General features: G+C 49.0%; 3 protein-coding genes across 5 annotated transcripts in view; 2 read left to right on the top strand and 1 right to left on the bottom strand.

Moving 5' to 3' along the window:
- LOC125951156 (cartilage-associated protein-like) overlaps positions 1-1,940 on the bottom strand; it is a 2,590-nt gene extending 650 nt beyond the window's left edge. Inside the window, exons 1-7 of the mRNA XM_049679785.1 lie at positions 1,788-1,940; positions 1,086-1,731; positions 879-1,022; positions 614-794; positions 422-547; positions 205-347; positions 1-142 (exon numbers count right to left, since the gene is read on the bottom strand). The exon at positions 1-142 is cut by the window's left edge and continues 77 nt beyond it. Of these exons, the coding sequence (XP_049535742.1) occupies positions 1-142; positions 205-347; positions 422-547; positions 614-794; positions 879-1,022; positions 1,086-1,682 (1,333 nt within the window). The 5' untranslated portion in view covers positions 1,683-1,731; positions 1,788-1,940. The remainder of the gene's footprint in view (positions 143-204; positions 348-421; positions 548-613; positions 795-878; positions 1,023-1,085; positions 1,732-1,787) is intronic.
- A 1,565-nt stretch (positions 1,941-3,505) lies between these two features.
- On the top strand, positions 3,506-8,659 carry LOC125951146 (uncharacterized). 3 transcript variants are annotated; one of them, XM_049679771.1, is made up of 6 exons: positions 3,506-3,791; positions 5,093-5,543; positions 5,627-5,708; positions 5,778-6,117; positions 6,196-6,726; positions 6,799-8,659. In XM_049679771.1, exons 2-6 carry the CDS (start codon positions 5,110-5,112, stop codon positions 7,002-7,004), a joined length of 1,593 nt encoding a protein of 530 aa, XP_049535728.1. In that variant the 5' UTR covers positions 3,506-3,791; positions 5,093-5,109; the 3' UTR covers positions 7,005-8,659. The 3 variants fall into 3 exon arrangements, with proteins under 3 accessions (XP_049535728.1, XP_049535726.1, XP_049535727.1); XM_049679769.1 differs by having other exon boundaries at positions 3,506-3,798; XM_049679770.1 differs by lacking the exon at positions 3,506-3,791 and adding an exon at positions 4,033-4,397.
- Positions 8,660-8,949: 290 nt separating this feature from the next.
- On the top strand, positions 8,950-11,407 carry LOC125951131 (kelch-like protein 10). The gene is made up of 6 exons (XM_049679739.1): positions 8,950-9,185; positions 9,256-9,504; positions 9,562-9,829; positions 9,901-10,026; positions 10,201-10,476; positions 10,572-11,407. The coding sequence occupies exons 1-6, from the start codon at positions 8,950-8,952 to the stop codon at positions 11,382-11,384; spliced, it is 1,968 nt and encodes a 655-aa protein (XP_049535696.1). The 3' UTR covers positions 11,385-11,407.
- Positions 11,408-16,118: the final 4,711 nt, after the last annotated feature.

Here is a 16,118-nt window from a genome sequence, read left to right as displayed (position 1 = left end):
GTTCTTCATCATAATCTGCGTCGTTTAGAAGAGAATCCGTTTCCCCTTCCGAACGATCGGCATCGAGTTGGTCGAACTCGTCCCTGGCAAAGTTTGCTAGCTTTTCCTCGTACAGCATACGATCGTTGTATTCAATAGCTTCCTGAAAAAGGGTAAATATCATTCAAAAGGCTCATGGCGTTACGGTCTCGCCAGTAGCCTTACCGGACGCGGTTTGAAAAACTTGGCTGTTATCGCATCGCTTGCTTCGGTTTCGATCGCTTTCAGGGCCACCGGCATGTCAGGATCATCGACGTGAAACAGCAGGTAGCTCATACCGGCCCGGTATGATTCTTCATACTTCCGGACTGTTTCCGAACGAGTACAATAGGGGGTTAGCATAATAGAAATTCGTGATTCTGCCGACGGTCGTATACAGTACCTTGATAGTACGCTTTCTGGAGTGATTGGTAATGGCGCGCGAACAGACTGTCGTAGTACTTCCCACGCACCATGCCCATATGTGCCGTACAGTTACGTTTGCAGTGCAGTGTATTGGTAAAGTGATCTGTGGATGAGACGCGATCGATCAGTACTCGAACACCTCTTCCGTCTAACCAGACCCTAGACTTACTTCCAATGGCCGTAATGAAATCCGGTAAGAACCCATGATCGAATTCTCCTTCGCAGAATGCGCGACATTGGTTTTCGTCGAAGATGAACTGCTTGATCGAACCCTCGAGCTGCTCGATCGCTCGTTCCCAGTTACCTTCCTGCTCGTCAACGATTCCACCGATGAGCAGCTTAACAAATTTCTGAAACCGAAACCACGAGATTGTTCCGATGAGGATGGTTTTTTTTTATGGTTAAGGATGGTTCGAGAGGTTGCTTTAATCTACCTTCTCCTCTAGATCATTGATGCCTTCACGATCAATGCCCGGCTTTTCAATCGCATCATCGAAGCTCTTCCGCATGACACTATCGTCAGGATGCTGCACCAGATAGGTATAGGCTGCAGATGCTGCCATTGTGATGCGATTCGTCTACGCAAATAGGACGAATATATTTATTAGAAACAACCCAACCAGATCTCCGCTAGTTCTTACCCGAATGTAGCAAGAGTACAGATACGGATAGGCCTTCTGCTGTTGAAATATGTCCATGTAGTAACCGTCAAAGTCTTCGCTGAACGGTAGATACCGATAGATCGCATAACGGCGGGCACACTTCGATAGGCAAAGTGTTCGCCGCAGGATGAGCTCATAGTACTGCAGGTTGTCTACGTTGCTACCATGCAGGAAGTCACCCCGATGCTTCACGTTACGCGCCTCATACTCACACTCGATCCGACAGTTTGCAACCGATTCGTAATACGTCCGGTAGCCCTCGACCGCCCGCTCGAGCCAGTACACGCAGTCTTCCCATTCGTTCGTCAGGTAAGCCTGCACCCCCTGCTCGTACTGATCGATAAAGCTGCTGCCATCCTCCGGAATGCCCGCATCGCCGCTCGCAACCATTCCATCTCCGGATGCCGTTGTGCTCTGGGCGTCCTCGGCGTTAGCAGAAGCCGCTTCTTCTGCTTTCGTGCTACCGGCATCGGTGACATCAGATGCTAGGCATCCGGTGTACACGAGCAGCATTAGTGCCGCAACTCCAAGCATCGCACTGTTCCATACCCTCCGCGTACGAACTAGGTCATACATTTTACGATCACGCTCTGAGATGCCGTCTGGAGTAACACGATCACAAGATCTAGAAGAAAGAAAACATTTAGAACGGTACGGAGCGTGTCTCTGCGCGTAGCTTACCATCAGCGATCAAGAAATTCTCAAATTCTTCTTCCCCCCAACAACAGCAGTTTCACACTTTCATTCGAGAATAGCTGCCACGCCAGCAATAAAAATCGTCCAACGGATGTAACTCGACGATCTCGGTTGCTTCTCCGGGTCGATAGCGGGATAGCGCAGCGGCGGTAAGCACGAGCGTTCCAACCAGCGATCGCGATCTTCCAAGACGCACACGCACACATGCCCGTTCGCCGGTTCGTGTACACGATCACGGTGGTGTGAGATGAGCTGGGAGAACGAGCGGACGACACGCACGATCATCGCGTCGATCTGTGCCTCGCGGTTACCTCTTTCGCGATGCTTTCAATTGTTGGTAAATCCATTCCATCGATACCCTTGAAATTCGAGCGTTTGCATGTTCAGCATTTTATAATAGACCGAAATTTTAAACAACCAGAGTTTGGAGTTTGGCGAAAAGATTTTTGACCTTGAAATCGGTTTATGCCATGCCAAAGAGGGCTCTTTCCAAAGAGAACTTTCCTCAGTTTTTCGTAGCTTATTACGTATTACATGCATTTACAATGATCTGGTGATGATCAGACGACGCTTGAGGATCGAAATGTTCATGTGAACTGTGGAAAAGGACAATGGAAATCTATGAATCTATTTTGCGAACCGATACCATTGGTCCTTGAGAAACCATTCGTTCGTTCTTTTCCCCTCAAGTCACACGTGTTCGCTCGGTACACGCACACACCAAGCATTGTGTCGTAACAGCTAGCGTGCTAGCGTGTAGAGCCGTGATCTTGGCAGCCAAGTTGAACTTCCTTTTTCTGTCCAGCGTCAAAGCAAATGAAATCACAACGCAACAGGATTTCCAACGAGAAGCTGAAACAGGAAGCAAACGACAACCGGCACAAACGTTGCCAATATTCCTGCCAAAACTTCCAAACCGAGCAACAGGTTCTGGTAAGAAATCCAAACTCCGATGCAACAACAGAATGCAGTTGGAATCCTCTTCGAGGACAAATTGTCATCATCCCGTTGGAGTTACGTTCCCACCAATAACATTATGCAGTTTAAAACAATAAAATCTTTTCTTTGTCATTGTCGGAAAATCCGTTACCTCCTCGTGTTATTTGCAATCAGCATCATGCGTGCCTGCATGTGTCCGTGCAAAACGCGAGCAAAATTCGAATTCGATTCGGCTTATGATAAGCGCCTGCACCATGCTCCCCCCTTTTGGGACTTGTCGTTGCTTGTCGTTTTTGGGGGTATTGTTTTGGATCTGCAGCTCTTTCGAAGCTACTAATCCGTTCGGTCTCAGGCTTTGTCCGGTGGATCGCGCCTGCTGATTGTGCGAGAATAATAGATTTTCACTCGCAATCACTCCAACAACAGTAGCAGCAGCAGGAGAAGGAGAAGGAGGAGGAGGACTAGTTCTCGGTGAAATGAAGGCCAAAAGGGGTTGAGGGAGGGTGGGAGGGATCTGGTTCGGTTGTGGCGGCGGCGGCCTCCCGCATCTCTCGATCGCGGTCACCTACACCACTGGCGTGTCACAGCAGCAGCATGGATGTGTGGTTCTCGCGAATCGGCAGCAGCGGCATCACATGTGTGCTGTGGTGGTGACCGACCGACCGACCGACCGACCACCGCAATCGTCACCAACCGCATCGGCATCGAAAACAAACCTCGCATCGAGAGTGCTCATCGTAGTAGTCGTCGTCGTCGTCGTCGTTGTCGTCGTCGTTGTCGCCGTCGCGGTGGTGGTCTTCGCCGCCTTCGATTCAACAAATATAAAACTCTTCTGCTTTGCCTCCTCTGCCGTCGTTTGTTCAGTTCTCGGCTCAGCGTTCTGGAGACGCAGCAGGCTCGTAAAAACCCGTGCCGTGTCCGTGTCGCCGTGATGAAAATATAATAATTGTTTATAATTTCGTTTTGCGACTTAGACAGTGCGAGGGTGGGGTGGGTGGTTGGAGAACAAGGGCAGCAAAAAACGTGTGTCAGCTCGCACCGCTACAATTGGTTCGTGGTATGTAGATATTATTAAAATGATCTCTTTCGCTTCGACCAACGCACCTTTCTTTTGCTTGTCCGTGAGTCCGTGAGACTCCCCTAACATGGTAGTGTTTTTGAAGGTTAATAACGTTTAGAATTCAAACATAGCATAAAAATGGAATTTTCATAAAGCAGAGAGCGAGGGGATTTGTATTTTAACTGTTTGCTCAGACGAAAAACACCAGAAGAAGAGCATTTCAGTAAGTGTTTTTGGGGGAATGCACCGCAAAGTGCATTCGTGTCTGCCAGCAGTCGGCCATTGACGAAAAATTGAGAGCAAAAAAGCAGAAAAAAGAAGCGATTTTGTCGTGTCTTTTCTTGTGGTGTCCCCGTCGTCGTCGTCGTCGCATATCATCGCGATGTTGTTATTGTTCTCACTCTTTCACTCTCACTCTCAACTCCCGTTCGTTCGCACACAACGCTACCGCGGCTGCATCGTTCGTACGCATGGGTTAGTAGTAGGCCACAATCACTCTCGCCTGCGATTTGGGGGGTAAAGAAGACGCGACCTTGAATGTGATTGTTGGGCGAAAAAAATGTGAATTAAAGTTAAAGCGTAACAACGTGTACCAGGTACGGGAATGTCGCTTCACCAGTGGTCAACCCGTTGGACTCGCGACCACTTCTCTTTAGTGGCAGCATTTTTCCATCGAAAAAAGTATTTTTTTCATGTGGCAAAAAGATCTCGGTGTACGACGAATAGTAGTGCACACAGCGCGCTTCCTTGTCTTTTTCGGCAGTAGTAGTCCGATCGGGCGGTGTTAGTAGTAGTAGCAGTAGTAGTAGTAGCAGCAGTAGTCGTCGTAACCGCTCTGTGTTGGATGCGAAAATCCACGGCGACGACACAACACAAGCATAAGTAGCATAGGTTAGTGCGTGCGTGGTAGAGCGTTGTTCGTCGATGCTACTAACACCATACTGGCTCTTCGGAAACCTTCGCCGAACCGCGGTCTCGTGAGGCGCACGAGTGTGCTCCTCGGGCAGCAGGTGGTGCGTGATGCGAGAATGAGATGTACTAGAAGGCTTGGTTGGAAAGTCGTCGGGGTTAGAGCGGCTGTATATTGTGGAGAAATTAAAAAAATAATTATAGTGTAGGGAAGAGGGGACTTCCATTGTCTGGTTGTAGAAGACTTTCATCCCGCCTACTAGATGCAGCCAGCTGAAATCGAGTGTAGCGTATGCGATCGTCGTATGTGTGATCACATAACCACCGGAAAATTATGAAACTATAGGAATTTTATTCGTTTTTTTTTCAAATTCTAAAATAGGAGAGTCCTCGTGCAACATGTTTCAAAATCACTACGAGAAGCCCTCCATGTTTACCGGGACCGACATGGCCTTTCCTGGTGTTGGTGGTGGGACATTCTACAAAACTACAGCCAACAATATCAGCAACAACAATAGTTGGCATTATACCGACGGCGCTGTGGTCGCTACCATCGTTCCACAAGATGGCCTCCCGATGGATTCATGCTCCAAAGATCTGCTGCTAGTCAATGCTAATGATACCTCGTACCAACAATACGCAACAGCACAGGAAACGATCGAGACACAGGCCATGGAACAAGATGCTGTCCAGGAGGACACAGAAACACCCAAACCACCAACTGTGGTCACGTCACCTGCCGTCGTTCCGTCACGACCCATGAATGCGTTCCTGATATTCTGCAAGAAGCATCGCCGGATTGTAAGCGAACACTTTCCGAAGAAGGAGAACCGGTATGTGTCTGTTGTGGACAACACTTGCTCCAATGACGATTCCTTATTGTTTAATGCTTAATCTTCCTATCTTTACTCCTTAGATATCACACGAAGGTGCTGGGAGAATGGTGGAAGCAGCTGAGCAAGGAGGAAAAGGAACCTTATGAATCCCTGGCCCGTGAGGTAGATCGCAAAGGAAATGCTGCACAGTTGCATTAACTAACGAATTAACGAACTATCATACTATTGCAGCACAAGGCCGAGCTCTATGAGGCCGGATATCGTTGGTCCAGACAAGGATTGGAGGTAGTAGTTCCGTCATCGGATGCACAAATGAACCCAGTACAAACCAATGGTGTTGATGAGACAACACCGGAGATACGCGTACCTGAGGAAAGCAACGATACGGATGACGGAAACATGGAAGCGGCTAGATCGCTACTCGCCCTGTACAACAGCAACAACCAAGAGGAAGAAATACCAGCACAACCGATGACAGAGTTCAAGCTGGCCGACGAAACACAGATGGGGGCCTTGAGCACCTTGCTCACGATGGGCAGTGGGATCAGCGCCCAACAACAGCCGGTCACCGGTAAGTGACAATGCCAACGGATCACAACTAGGACATCCATATACTAAGAGCTTCTTGTGTTCTTTTTTTTTTAAACAGACGGCGCTGCCAATCTGGCGAAAGGACAAACCAAGCAAATCGTTGATAACCCCTGTGATATGGCAAGCGATCTGGTGGAACCGTATCAAAACATGCGGCAACATTATCTCTCCCAGACCACCCGATCGGATCCGTCATTGGCCAATGGTGGACAATCGAACGGAGTGGTCTACAGTCGTGCACCGCGCAAAGTAAAGGGTAAACTTTATGAACAGTACAAACAATCGCAGCAGCTACAGGCAATGCAAGCACGTAGACCGTCGCGATCACCACCGTCGTCGACCGTTACTACTGCGGAAATCACACCAAACTTTTCCACGCAGACCTTTGTTGCACCGAAAAGTCCCACTAAGATTCCACAAGCCTCTGGTGGCGTAACTCGCCGCGAAACAGTACCCACTGCTTACGAGATAGCCCGGTATGGGCGTGCGGTGCAGGAGTTGGACCAAAAAATTAAGGATCTGCTCCCGAAACGGTTGGAAGATTATCTTGCTAAGAAGGTTGTCAGCAAGCGAAACCGACTCCGTCACGGTAGGTACTTTAGGAGCAGGTTGCTCGACCGTGGTCATCGCGTTACTGATTGGTTTCTGCTTTTACCATTAGGTTCGACAAATGAGAAGAAACCGAGGGCAACGTTCCTGCAGCGAAGCAACCATCAATCGGCACTGTCAGCTCCGGTCGAAGTGACCGCCATACCATCCTTTGCCGCCATCGAGCCTGTCGACTTTGGCGAACCGCCAAAGATTAGCGGTTGTCGCAAGCGGAAGGGGCTAAAGGAACACATCGTCCGTATCAACAGTATTCAGTAGAGTGTATTTGTGCTGTGGTGCTGCCCGGCGCATCTACACGCTCTAGGGGAGTGCTGCAGTAAACCGTCGCAACAGAGTGCGCCTATGTGAGCCGCGATACCGTAATCATAGGTTTAAGTACCGTAGGTTTTTACTTTATTTTATTTATTTTGTTTTTTTTTGTTTTTCTGAGAACCGAATATCCTTTTCGGTCTCCTTTGTTCCTCTACCCTGCACTGATTCTGTTCTTTACGATAGACGCCAGTAAGTTAATTTATGTTTTGTTTTGTTTTGTTTTTTCGATTATAAAACGTTAAATATTCTTGAAAGCAGCGAAAGACTTGGTAAACTATTGTGGCTGTTTGAATCAGGTGTTGCAGTCTATTCTCGCAATGGTCACTGTTTGTGATTCGGCAGATAGTAGTGTTAGGCGTTTAGTATTTAGTCGATTTGCTTTTTGTACTGTTTTAATTGTGTTTTACTTTGATTACGTTGAGACGAGAAAGGGAGGAAGAGAGATATACAGAGAGGGAGAAAGAAAGAGAGAGAGAAAGGGAGAGATAAAGAGAGAACAGAAGGCGAATTCAACAGTCCTAGTCCAAGTGTTCTCGAGTCATTTTCACCGTAAAAGAATACCTCGAGTAGCTGTGCTGTGTTGCTAAGTTCGTTTGTGCTTGCTTTGATTTATGATTTGCTTTAGTTTGTCTTTTTACGGGTAATTTGCAGTCCATACAGTGCGCCACTGCATCGATAGGAATTCCTTCCATGTGCCGTAAGAGAAAGCATCGCTTATTCCGGTATAGCTTATTTAACGCTAGCTACTATCTGCTTCTGTTTCTACTGCACTTCGCTATACGTAATTTCTATTCACTATCATATATTAAATTTGTCTTTTCCTTCTTGTAAAATCGAGAAAAAATACGCGACGGAGGAGAACATTTGCGTACAGTGACCGTAAGAAATTTTTTGTAACTTTAATTTTTGTCCTCTTCCGTTTATTGTGCGTGCACTCCAATACATCACTCTCTAGCAACTTGCCCGGTTTATACTTTTCAATTAATCTACGGCAATTATTAATGGTTTTGCTTTTAATTTACTTCTGCGAAGCCAACTCCCAAAGAACGATGAACTCTTCTCTTTCTTTCCTATTTAGCATTATCGCATGGAATCGTTAGTAATACGGTACGATCCGTGCAAAGTAGGATGGCAAGTTTTTGAATAATGACAAGTAAATCTTATTGAACGTTTTCTCAGCGCAAAAAGTAGTATTGTTTTCCTAGAATATACATTTGACAAACAAACAAACAAACAGAAAAAAAACGAGCGAAGAAAGTCTCTGTGGGCTTTGTAAATGTGTCACTAGTGCCTCGAAGGGAACAGAGAAAGTGATTGATTTTGTAGCGAATTAGGAATCTGTCGGGCCAGCAGCCGCCCACTGGTAGAGGCTGCGGTGCGCGGTATAAGCAGGAGAAGAATGTGGACCAAGTTGAATTGATGAACATGGAATCTAAAACCAATCAAATATATCCCAGGCAGGCACGTGGTTTCGAACATTTTATAGCGATAAATGAGATGCTTTGGCCCTGATAAGTCGAAGCCCTTTTTTCATTCCCTTTTTTTTATTTCTATCAACATTGTCGCCGATGAATGAAGAATAAAATTTATATTTGGCTAATCATAAATGTTACCGGCGGTGATAAGTGCGGGGGTTTTATTGATGCGCGGGAGTTGATTGCTCTGTGTTCACCGAGAAGGAGTCCGAAAGGCGAAGATATCACGTAGAAGTAAACGCCGTAAGTAACCAAGTAAGCTGCGACCGGGAATTTATCGTTTGAACAGTTTTTTGGGCAGAGCGCCTTTGCCTTTCGCTGGAGTGCTTTTCATTCGAGCGATAATTCCTTTTTTTCCTGTTTTTTGTTACGTTCCTTGGGTCAAAATTGCGTCCCTTGAAGTGGAGAGAGAAGGTATGGACAATGAACAGTGGCCAAGTAGTGAAGACGGATCATCTAGTGCGTTGCTGTCGTCGTTCGAATCGTCGGAGTTCACAACCCCGAAGCGGTGCATCAGCCAGCCAACCATGCACGCGTTGCACGATATGCGGCTCAGCGAAACACTGTGCGATGCATCGATCGTCTTCCCCGACGAACGGCACGAGATGCGGGTGCATCGGGTCATTCTGAGCTCCTGCAGTGAGTATTTCCGGTAGGTCATTGATTTCCACGTTGAATCTAGTCATGATTGTAATGAGATAATTCTGCATATCCCACGGTAGAATACTCTTTACGACGGCACTGCCCAGCGATAAGCACACCGTGTCCATCCCGGGCATCGAGCGCTCGGCCATGGTCGAGGTGATCCAGTACGCGTACCTCCGCCAGTGCGATCTCAACGAGCGCAACGTGTATGAGGTGTATGCGGCCGCCGACTTCCTCATCATTCGCAGCCTCACGAGCTACTGTGCCCGCTTTCTGGTGGATCGCTTACGGCCGGATAACTGCGTCAAGATCATGTTGTTCGGCAGGTAATCGGAAGTCCTGCTCCTTAAAGCGACAACATTGACCCGCCCCCTTTTTGCTAGGCAACGGCTTGCTGAGTTAGTGTACGAGTCGGCCAAGCTGTTCATAATGAAGCACTTCATGAAGCTGATCAGCTCGCATGCCGACGCACTGCTGCAGTTGCCCGTGGACGACGTTTGTCTGCTGCTGGCGGACGAACAGCTGAACGTGCGAGATGAGAGCACGGTCTGGGAGTTTGCCGTACGGTGGATCGACCGGGATCCGGCCAACCGTGCCCAGCATGTGCTACGTTTAATGAAAACCGTCCGTTTGGGGCTACTCAACACAGAGGTAAGGGCAGTGGGCAACGCTACCGTCCCCTAAGACTAGGCTCGTTTACTACCTCGGTACTTCGTTTGCAGTACTTCCTGGAGAACGTGAAGGAAAACCCGTACGTACTGGCGGCCGAGGACACCAAATCGCTCATCATCGAGTCGCTCACATTCCTGTACGACCTGGAGATGATCAGCACAAAGGGCATTAAGGAGGTAAGGGGGTTTTGGGGGAGGTGTGGGCTTGAGTGATCCGAGGGCCTAATCCGAGATACCATTAGTGTCACGCTGCCCTTGAACATCGTCGAGGTAGCCGTGCTCGTCATGCATCGTCTCTTCCATTCTCTCTTTTCATCGTCGCCGTCTTTCTGTCTGATGTCGTCTTGCCAGATGAAAACACCTGCCATCGGGTTGCCCCGGTTACCGCACGAGGTGATCTTCACCGTGGGCGGATGGAGCGAAGGGCTACCGCAGTCGATCATCGAAACGTACGACACGCGCGCCGACCGTTGGGTGCGAATCCGTAACGAAGATCCACACGGTCCCCGGGCTTACTATGGGGCGGCCTTCATCGGGACGCAGCTCTACTGCATCGGTGGCTACGACGGTGTCGAACATTTCCACACGTGCCGTCGCTTCGATATGGTCCACAAAGTGTGGCATGAGGTGCGCTGCGCTGCGCCAAGAGATGAGATAGATAGGGCCTCCGCCGCTCACACTGGTTCAACATCCGGTCTACCCGCTCGTTTCCTTCATTACAGATCGCTCCGATGCACTTCCGGCGGTGCTACGTAAGTGTGGTAGCCTTGGATGGGTTGCTGTACGCCATGGGTGGCTTTGATGGTAATACCCGGCACAACACGGTCGAGCGGTACAATCCACACACCAACCAGTGGACGCTGGTGGCCACGATGAACTCGATGCGGTCGGATGCGGATGCGTGCGTCCTCGAGGGACTGATCTACATCACCGGTGGTTTCGATGGGCACGAGTGTCTCGCGACGGTAGAATCGTACGATCCGCGGACGAACCAGTGGTCACTGTTGCCCCAGATGCTCTCACGTCGTTCCGGTGTTTCCTGTGCCGCGCTGGATGGTTCCGTTTATGTCGTTGGTGGTTTTAATGGGTTGACGCGGTTGGATACGTGCGAACGGTATGATCCGATCGTTCGGCAGTGGACCGCTTGTCCTAGCATGTACCATCGAAGGAGTAACTTCGGGTTGGAGACGATCGATGGGATGTTGTTTGCGATCGGTGGCTACGATGGGGTCAGTGCGACCGCTTATGTCGAGTGTTACTCACCCAAGTCGGAGGAATGGTACGAGGCGACCGATCTAGGTCGGTTGCGATCCGCCTTCCGTGCCGTTACCGTGTCCGATCTACCGAACGTGCGTGACTATCTGCATGCCAACAAGGAGAACCTGCTGAATGAGCTGTACCAGAACCGAAGGGCCGTTTTGACTGGCGAACGAATTGACGAGGAGGTAGAGGAGGAAGATCAAGAGCAGCAGCAAGAGGACGAGGAGCCGGAAGCCGGTTCGGATACGGCTAGCTCATCCGAGGACGTTGATTAAGTTGCGCGTCGTGAGGCCGCAGGGTTTAGCTCACAAAATCGTGACACGCGCTCGCTGGTGTACGGACCAAAAGAGAGATCCAAATTGGCAGAGTGATATATAAATTTTAAAAAGTATTATCGCATCGAATTCGATGACTTTTGCTAGCTCTATCAGCTCGATCGATCTGTCGATCGGAGCGGGGGGCACAGGTGCGGGTTATTGATTGATTGGCATTTCGCGGCATTCGCGCCGCTCCTAATGATTTCGATGCTGGCCTTAATCACAACGATTAATCGTTGAAAAGGAATACTCTAATCGTGTAATCCCCCACGCGTTAGGACCGCTGATTGGGCCGCACGGCCTTAGTGGCCTCAGGATAACGTCGAACGAAGTTTCACGCAACCGCCCTACTCTGCAGCGAACGAACCGGGCAATGACGGTGCCATTAATCTTCTTCGATCGCGCCTTGATGGATAAAACATACACGAAACTGCCATCGAGGGGGTCCCAGAGAGGCATTTCACTTTTTTGCGGTTTCGCTGGTTTTGGCGCAAAGCTTAGACAGGGAGAGAGAGAGAGAGCTTGTTAACGGAGTTCGAGGGTTCGAAATCTCGATCGATTTCGGTTGTTGGTGGCCATTTCGCGCTGCTAGTGGTGCGGTGTCATAACGCAGCAGCGGGTCGGCATATATCGGAGCGTTTGACCACATATTTTGACACCTTGCCGCCCGTCACAGTCGCTGCGCGGCAACATTTTCACCACGGCCATCTGGCCGTCTGATGAAAAAGCGGATCAAATTTCGGAATGCCGCTTGCCGGCCTGTTTAATACAAACGTTAGGGCAAAGAGTTTAGGATGGAGCAAGAACCTGAAGCCACGAATGCCTCGGATAACTAAGTTGCGAGCGAATCGGTTGCAATCGTGGCATGCCTTCGCCAGAGAGCGCCAATCGGATCGAATGGCTAGCTTTAGATGCAGGTCTTATTCTCCAATTTCCAGATTGTGTCACGAGGTCGTCACGTTACATGAACCGAACTTTAGCACACCGACCTTGGAAGATGTAGAAGAGCGAACACCAGGGAACTCAACTAAACGCGCGATCGCCAATCGAAACGTTCATTGCACTGGCCAACGGGTTGCGGCTGCATATGCGGATGTTTACCGACCGAGCATGCCCGAGATGGAACTGTAATGAGATGGAATTAGTTGACTCTTGGCGATTAAATTCAAACACTGCTTGCGCTCGTCATCGTGAAACGTGCCTCTATGTCTGGACTAGGCTGTCTCGAACACAGCCAACACTACTACCGGCCGATCCGATCGGATCGCTCGTAATTGATGCTTGAGCGCAGTCCGGTTGAGGTCGTGATTCGAAGGGACGGAGGTTTATGGGGAATTTCTAATTACTTCCTGGCGTATTGCTACATTGCTGTCGGAACGTGACTGTTGTATTTCGGAGCGACCGTTCTATCGCGCGAAGGAGCGACGGTCGCAGTGGCGTTTGCGTGCCAACGCGATCACCTTACCTACGATCACCACCGAGCGGAGCAATTTTTCTTTCGAGAATAAGATTCGGCGGAGCGGGTCGTACCATCCAGTACTTGCCGGCCTCTGCGGAATCTTTGGATCCAGGCGGAGCGGGTCACACCATCCAGTGCTTGCCGGTCTCCACGGGATCCTTCCTCTTGATCAGCAGAATCAGTTCGGCGGAGCGGGTCACACCATCCAGTGATTGCCGGTCTCCACGGAACCTTTGAATCCAGGCGGAGCAGGTCACACCGTCCAGTGATTGCTGGTCTCCACGGGATCCTTCCTTTTGATCAACTACAGAAGAACTACTCTCGAAGTGATCTCAAGTGAAAGTGATAATTTTATTCAGAATTTTCGTCGCTTTTATACAGATTTGGTACCCTTTACCGAATTGGTAAGAGCGAGACAGAATGTCTTGAACAATTCTTCAAAGTTGCAATTCGTCACTTAGTGCTATTCTTGAACGAAATATGAACTCGATCGCGAACGTTGTTTATGCTGGAACTCGCTCGTGAACGTTTGTTTATCCTATGCTGGAACGTTTACCTTATGCTGCCCTATAGTCGCGCTGCATGTGCACGACACTTTCTGGCCACTATTGGAATTAGTACATTTTATTCATTTTGTTCCTAAGCTGGTTTTGTGTTACGCGTTCGTAACACCGCCCTTCGTAAAACATTCTGTTTTACCTAATCTGAACGCGTGTGATTATAGCTAAATATTAAGGAAAGAGAAAAGGCAAACAATTGTGTTCGGCGGGTCGCAACTGATTGCTCGATGCTGAAGCCGAACCGATGCGTTGCTAGATGCTGGTGTTGACACTTGTACGTTCGGGTTACGCTGCGTTTCGGTGCCGAAGTTGATGTCGTCTTGTAATCGTCATCCATCATGTTAGTTATCCGTTGCGTTCAAGGGTGGATAAATAGGATTCTTGCGAAACTGCACGGGCGACGCTGCCGAATCGTCGTTATCGCCTTGGCTTAGTATCTCGTTGCTGGACCTTTGTTGCATATGTTTTCCGCCGTTCAAATTTCGTTTGAATTCGAACGGTCGTTTTACCAATACCGTTTCTCCTTTTGGAGGTGAACCGTCCTTGCAGGTTCGGGTACTTTGATTACTTTGTGAACCGTCCTTGCAGGTTCTAGTAGCGTTGTCTTCTGTGATGACGAGTTTGTTCCTTGCTGAATCCGCAAGAATCGATGCCCTGTGGTTCTGCTCCGGTCAACTATCACACACTGACACTTGGTGCCTTTTGGCAATATCTCACTGTGGCGACGGTCGAGATGTGGGTTTTTAGACGAGCACAATCCGGTGTACACTGCGTTTACCCGAATCGGTGATATTTCACACACAGTTGTATTACTTTGATACAGTCTGGCCGTCGGTTATCTCGTGCGGTACGATTCTTTTTTTTTTCTTTTTTAAGATTTCCTGCACCGGTGAAACTGCTCTTCACTCCGGAACCGTATATTTACGGGTTGGCATTCTATTGATGCCTTCCGAACACTTGATATAACTTATAACGATAACTTGCTGTTCTTACTGACGACAGCACGTCAATCGCGGGTTCGATTTAGAAATTACCACGCACGCGGTGTGTAATTCCTCTCTGGAGCCACCATGTTGTATTTCGGAGCGACCGTTCTATCGCGCGAAGGAGCGACGGTCGCAGTAGCGTTTGCGTGCCAACGCGATCACCTTACCTACGATCACCACCGAGCGGAGCAATTTTTCTTTCGAGAATAAGATTCGGCGGAGCGGGTCGTACCATCCAGTACTTGCCGGCCTCTGCGGAATCTTTGGATCCAGGCGGAGCGGGTCACACCATCCAGTGCTTGCCGGTCTCCACGGGATCCCTCCTCTTGATCAGCAGAATCAGTTCGGCGGATCGGGTCACACCATCCAGTGATTGCCGGTCTCCACGGAACCTTTGAATCCAGGCGGAGCAGGTCACACCGTCCAGTGATTGCTGGTCTCCACGGGATCCTTCCTTTTGATCAACTACAGAAGAACTACTCTCGAAGTGATCTCAAGTGAAAGTGATAATTTTATTCAGAATTTTCGTCGCTTTTATACAGATTTGGTACCCTTTACCGAATTGGTAAGAGCGAGACAGAATGTCTTGAACAATTCTTCAAAGTTGCAATTCGTCACTTAGTGCTATTCTTGAACGAAATATGAACTCGATCGCGAACGTTGTTTATGCTGGAACTCGCTCGTGAACGTTTGTTTATCCTATGCTGGAACGTTTACCTTATGCTGCCCTATAGTCGCGCTGCATGTGCACGACACTTTCTGGCCACTATTGGAATTAGTACATTTTATTCATTTTGTTCCTAAGCTGGTTTTGTGTTACGCGTTCGTAACAGTGACCCTCACAGTATGTCAGCGGGCAAGGTCAGTTAATTGAACTCAACGCTTCTCTGATTAGATCATTACGTTGCAGCGTTGCAAGTTTGGGAAAGGGTTGTCCATCGTGACCATCGACGTGAAGAAGAAAGTGTGAATGCTGAGGGTACTCTCGGCATTGAGTACGCCCTTAACCACAACAACATAGTGCCGACCAGCAGTGTAGTGCCCTTTACCGGTGGCCGACTTCAAGGGTATCCATCCGCAGAACCTGTCAGGCACTGCCGCAGTGAAGGTTAATCAACCACTTTTGGGGTCATAACTAGAAGAGCCATCGAGGGTAAGAGAATCGTTGGTGAGAAAGGACTTACTGTTCCTGCTATCTGGGGTCTTTCGAAAGGACTTTCAATTTCCAGTGTCAGTGTCAGAGTCCGAGCGTTCTTGATAGACCTGCAAAAAGAGAAATGTGAAATGCATCCACCCCGGAACCAACTACAACTGAGCCTATATGACAACTCTCGTAACAGTCTGGTACGCACGTAATGTTGTCGTAGGAACACAACATGCGCCACAGGTGAGTCCGGTGAGGGGTAAAGAAGTCTAGATTTAAATCCTAAATAGCGGTGTTCCGGTGAGACCTTCGCCTGGTGTGTTGCCGTCCTCCAAAGCAGCGTGTGTGTGTGTACGGGCACGCGCGCTATGTTTTCTCTTTCGCTTCGTCCGGTCCGAACCGGGGACCTGCGGGGTGTGTAGATAATATAAACATTCCGACTTTGTCCGCTTGTCCGCTTATCATCGGCGAAGTTGGAAACCGACGCCGATTCCGCGTCCAGCAAACCTTCGCGAGCTCTCGCGTGGAAGCGAAGTCGCACGT

This window comes from Anopheles darlingi, chromosome 2 (assembly GCF_943734745.1).
Source record: "Anopheles darlingi chromosome 2, idAnoDarlMG_H_01, whole genome shotgun sequence".
Taxonomy (NCBI): Eukaryota; Metazoa; Arthropoda; class Insecta; order Diptera; family Culicidae; genus Anopheles; species Anopheles darlingi.
Note: the sequence above shows the minus strand (reverse complement) of the source record. Positions and strands in the feature narration are given on the sequence as shown.

What these genes read in the sequence shown, in the direction of transcription:
- LOC125951146 (XM_049679771.1), top strand. Translation starts at nt 5,110, where the DNA reads ATGTTTCAAAATCACTACGAGAAGCCCTCCATGTTTACCGGGACCGAC. An exon ending in CCAACAACAGCCGGTCACCG is followed by an intron (nt 6,118 to 6,195) that starts GTAAGTGACAAT and finishes TTTTTTAAACAG; the next exon opens with ACGGCGCTGCCAATCTGGCG. An exon ending in GCGAAACCGACTCCGTCACG is followed by an intron (nt 6,727 to 6,798) that starts GTAGGTACTTTA and finishes TTTTACCATTAG; the next exon opens with GTTCGACAAATGAGAAGAAA.
- LOC125951131 (XM_049679739.1), top strand. Translation starts at nt 8,950, where the DNA reads ATGGACAATGAACAGTGGCCAAGTAGTGAAGACGGATCATCTAGTGCG. An exon ending in AAGATCATGTTGTTCGGCAG is followed by an intron (nt 9,505 to 9,561) that starts GTAATCGGAAGT and finishes CCTTTTTGCTAG; the next exon opens with GCAACGGCTTGCTGAGTTAG. An exon ending in TCCACAAAGTGTGGCATGAG is followed by an intron (nt 10,477 to 10,571) that starts GTGCGCTGCGCT and finishes CCTTCATTACAG; the next exon opens with ATCGCTCCGATGCACTTCCG.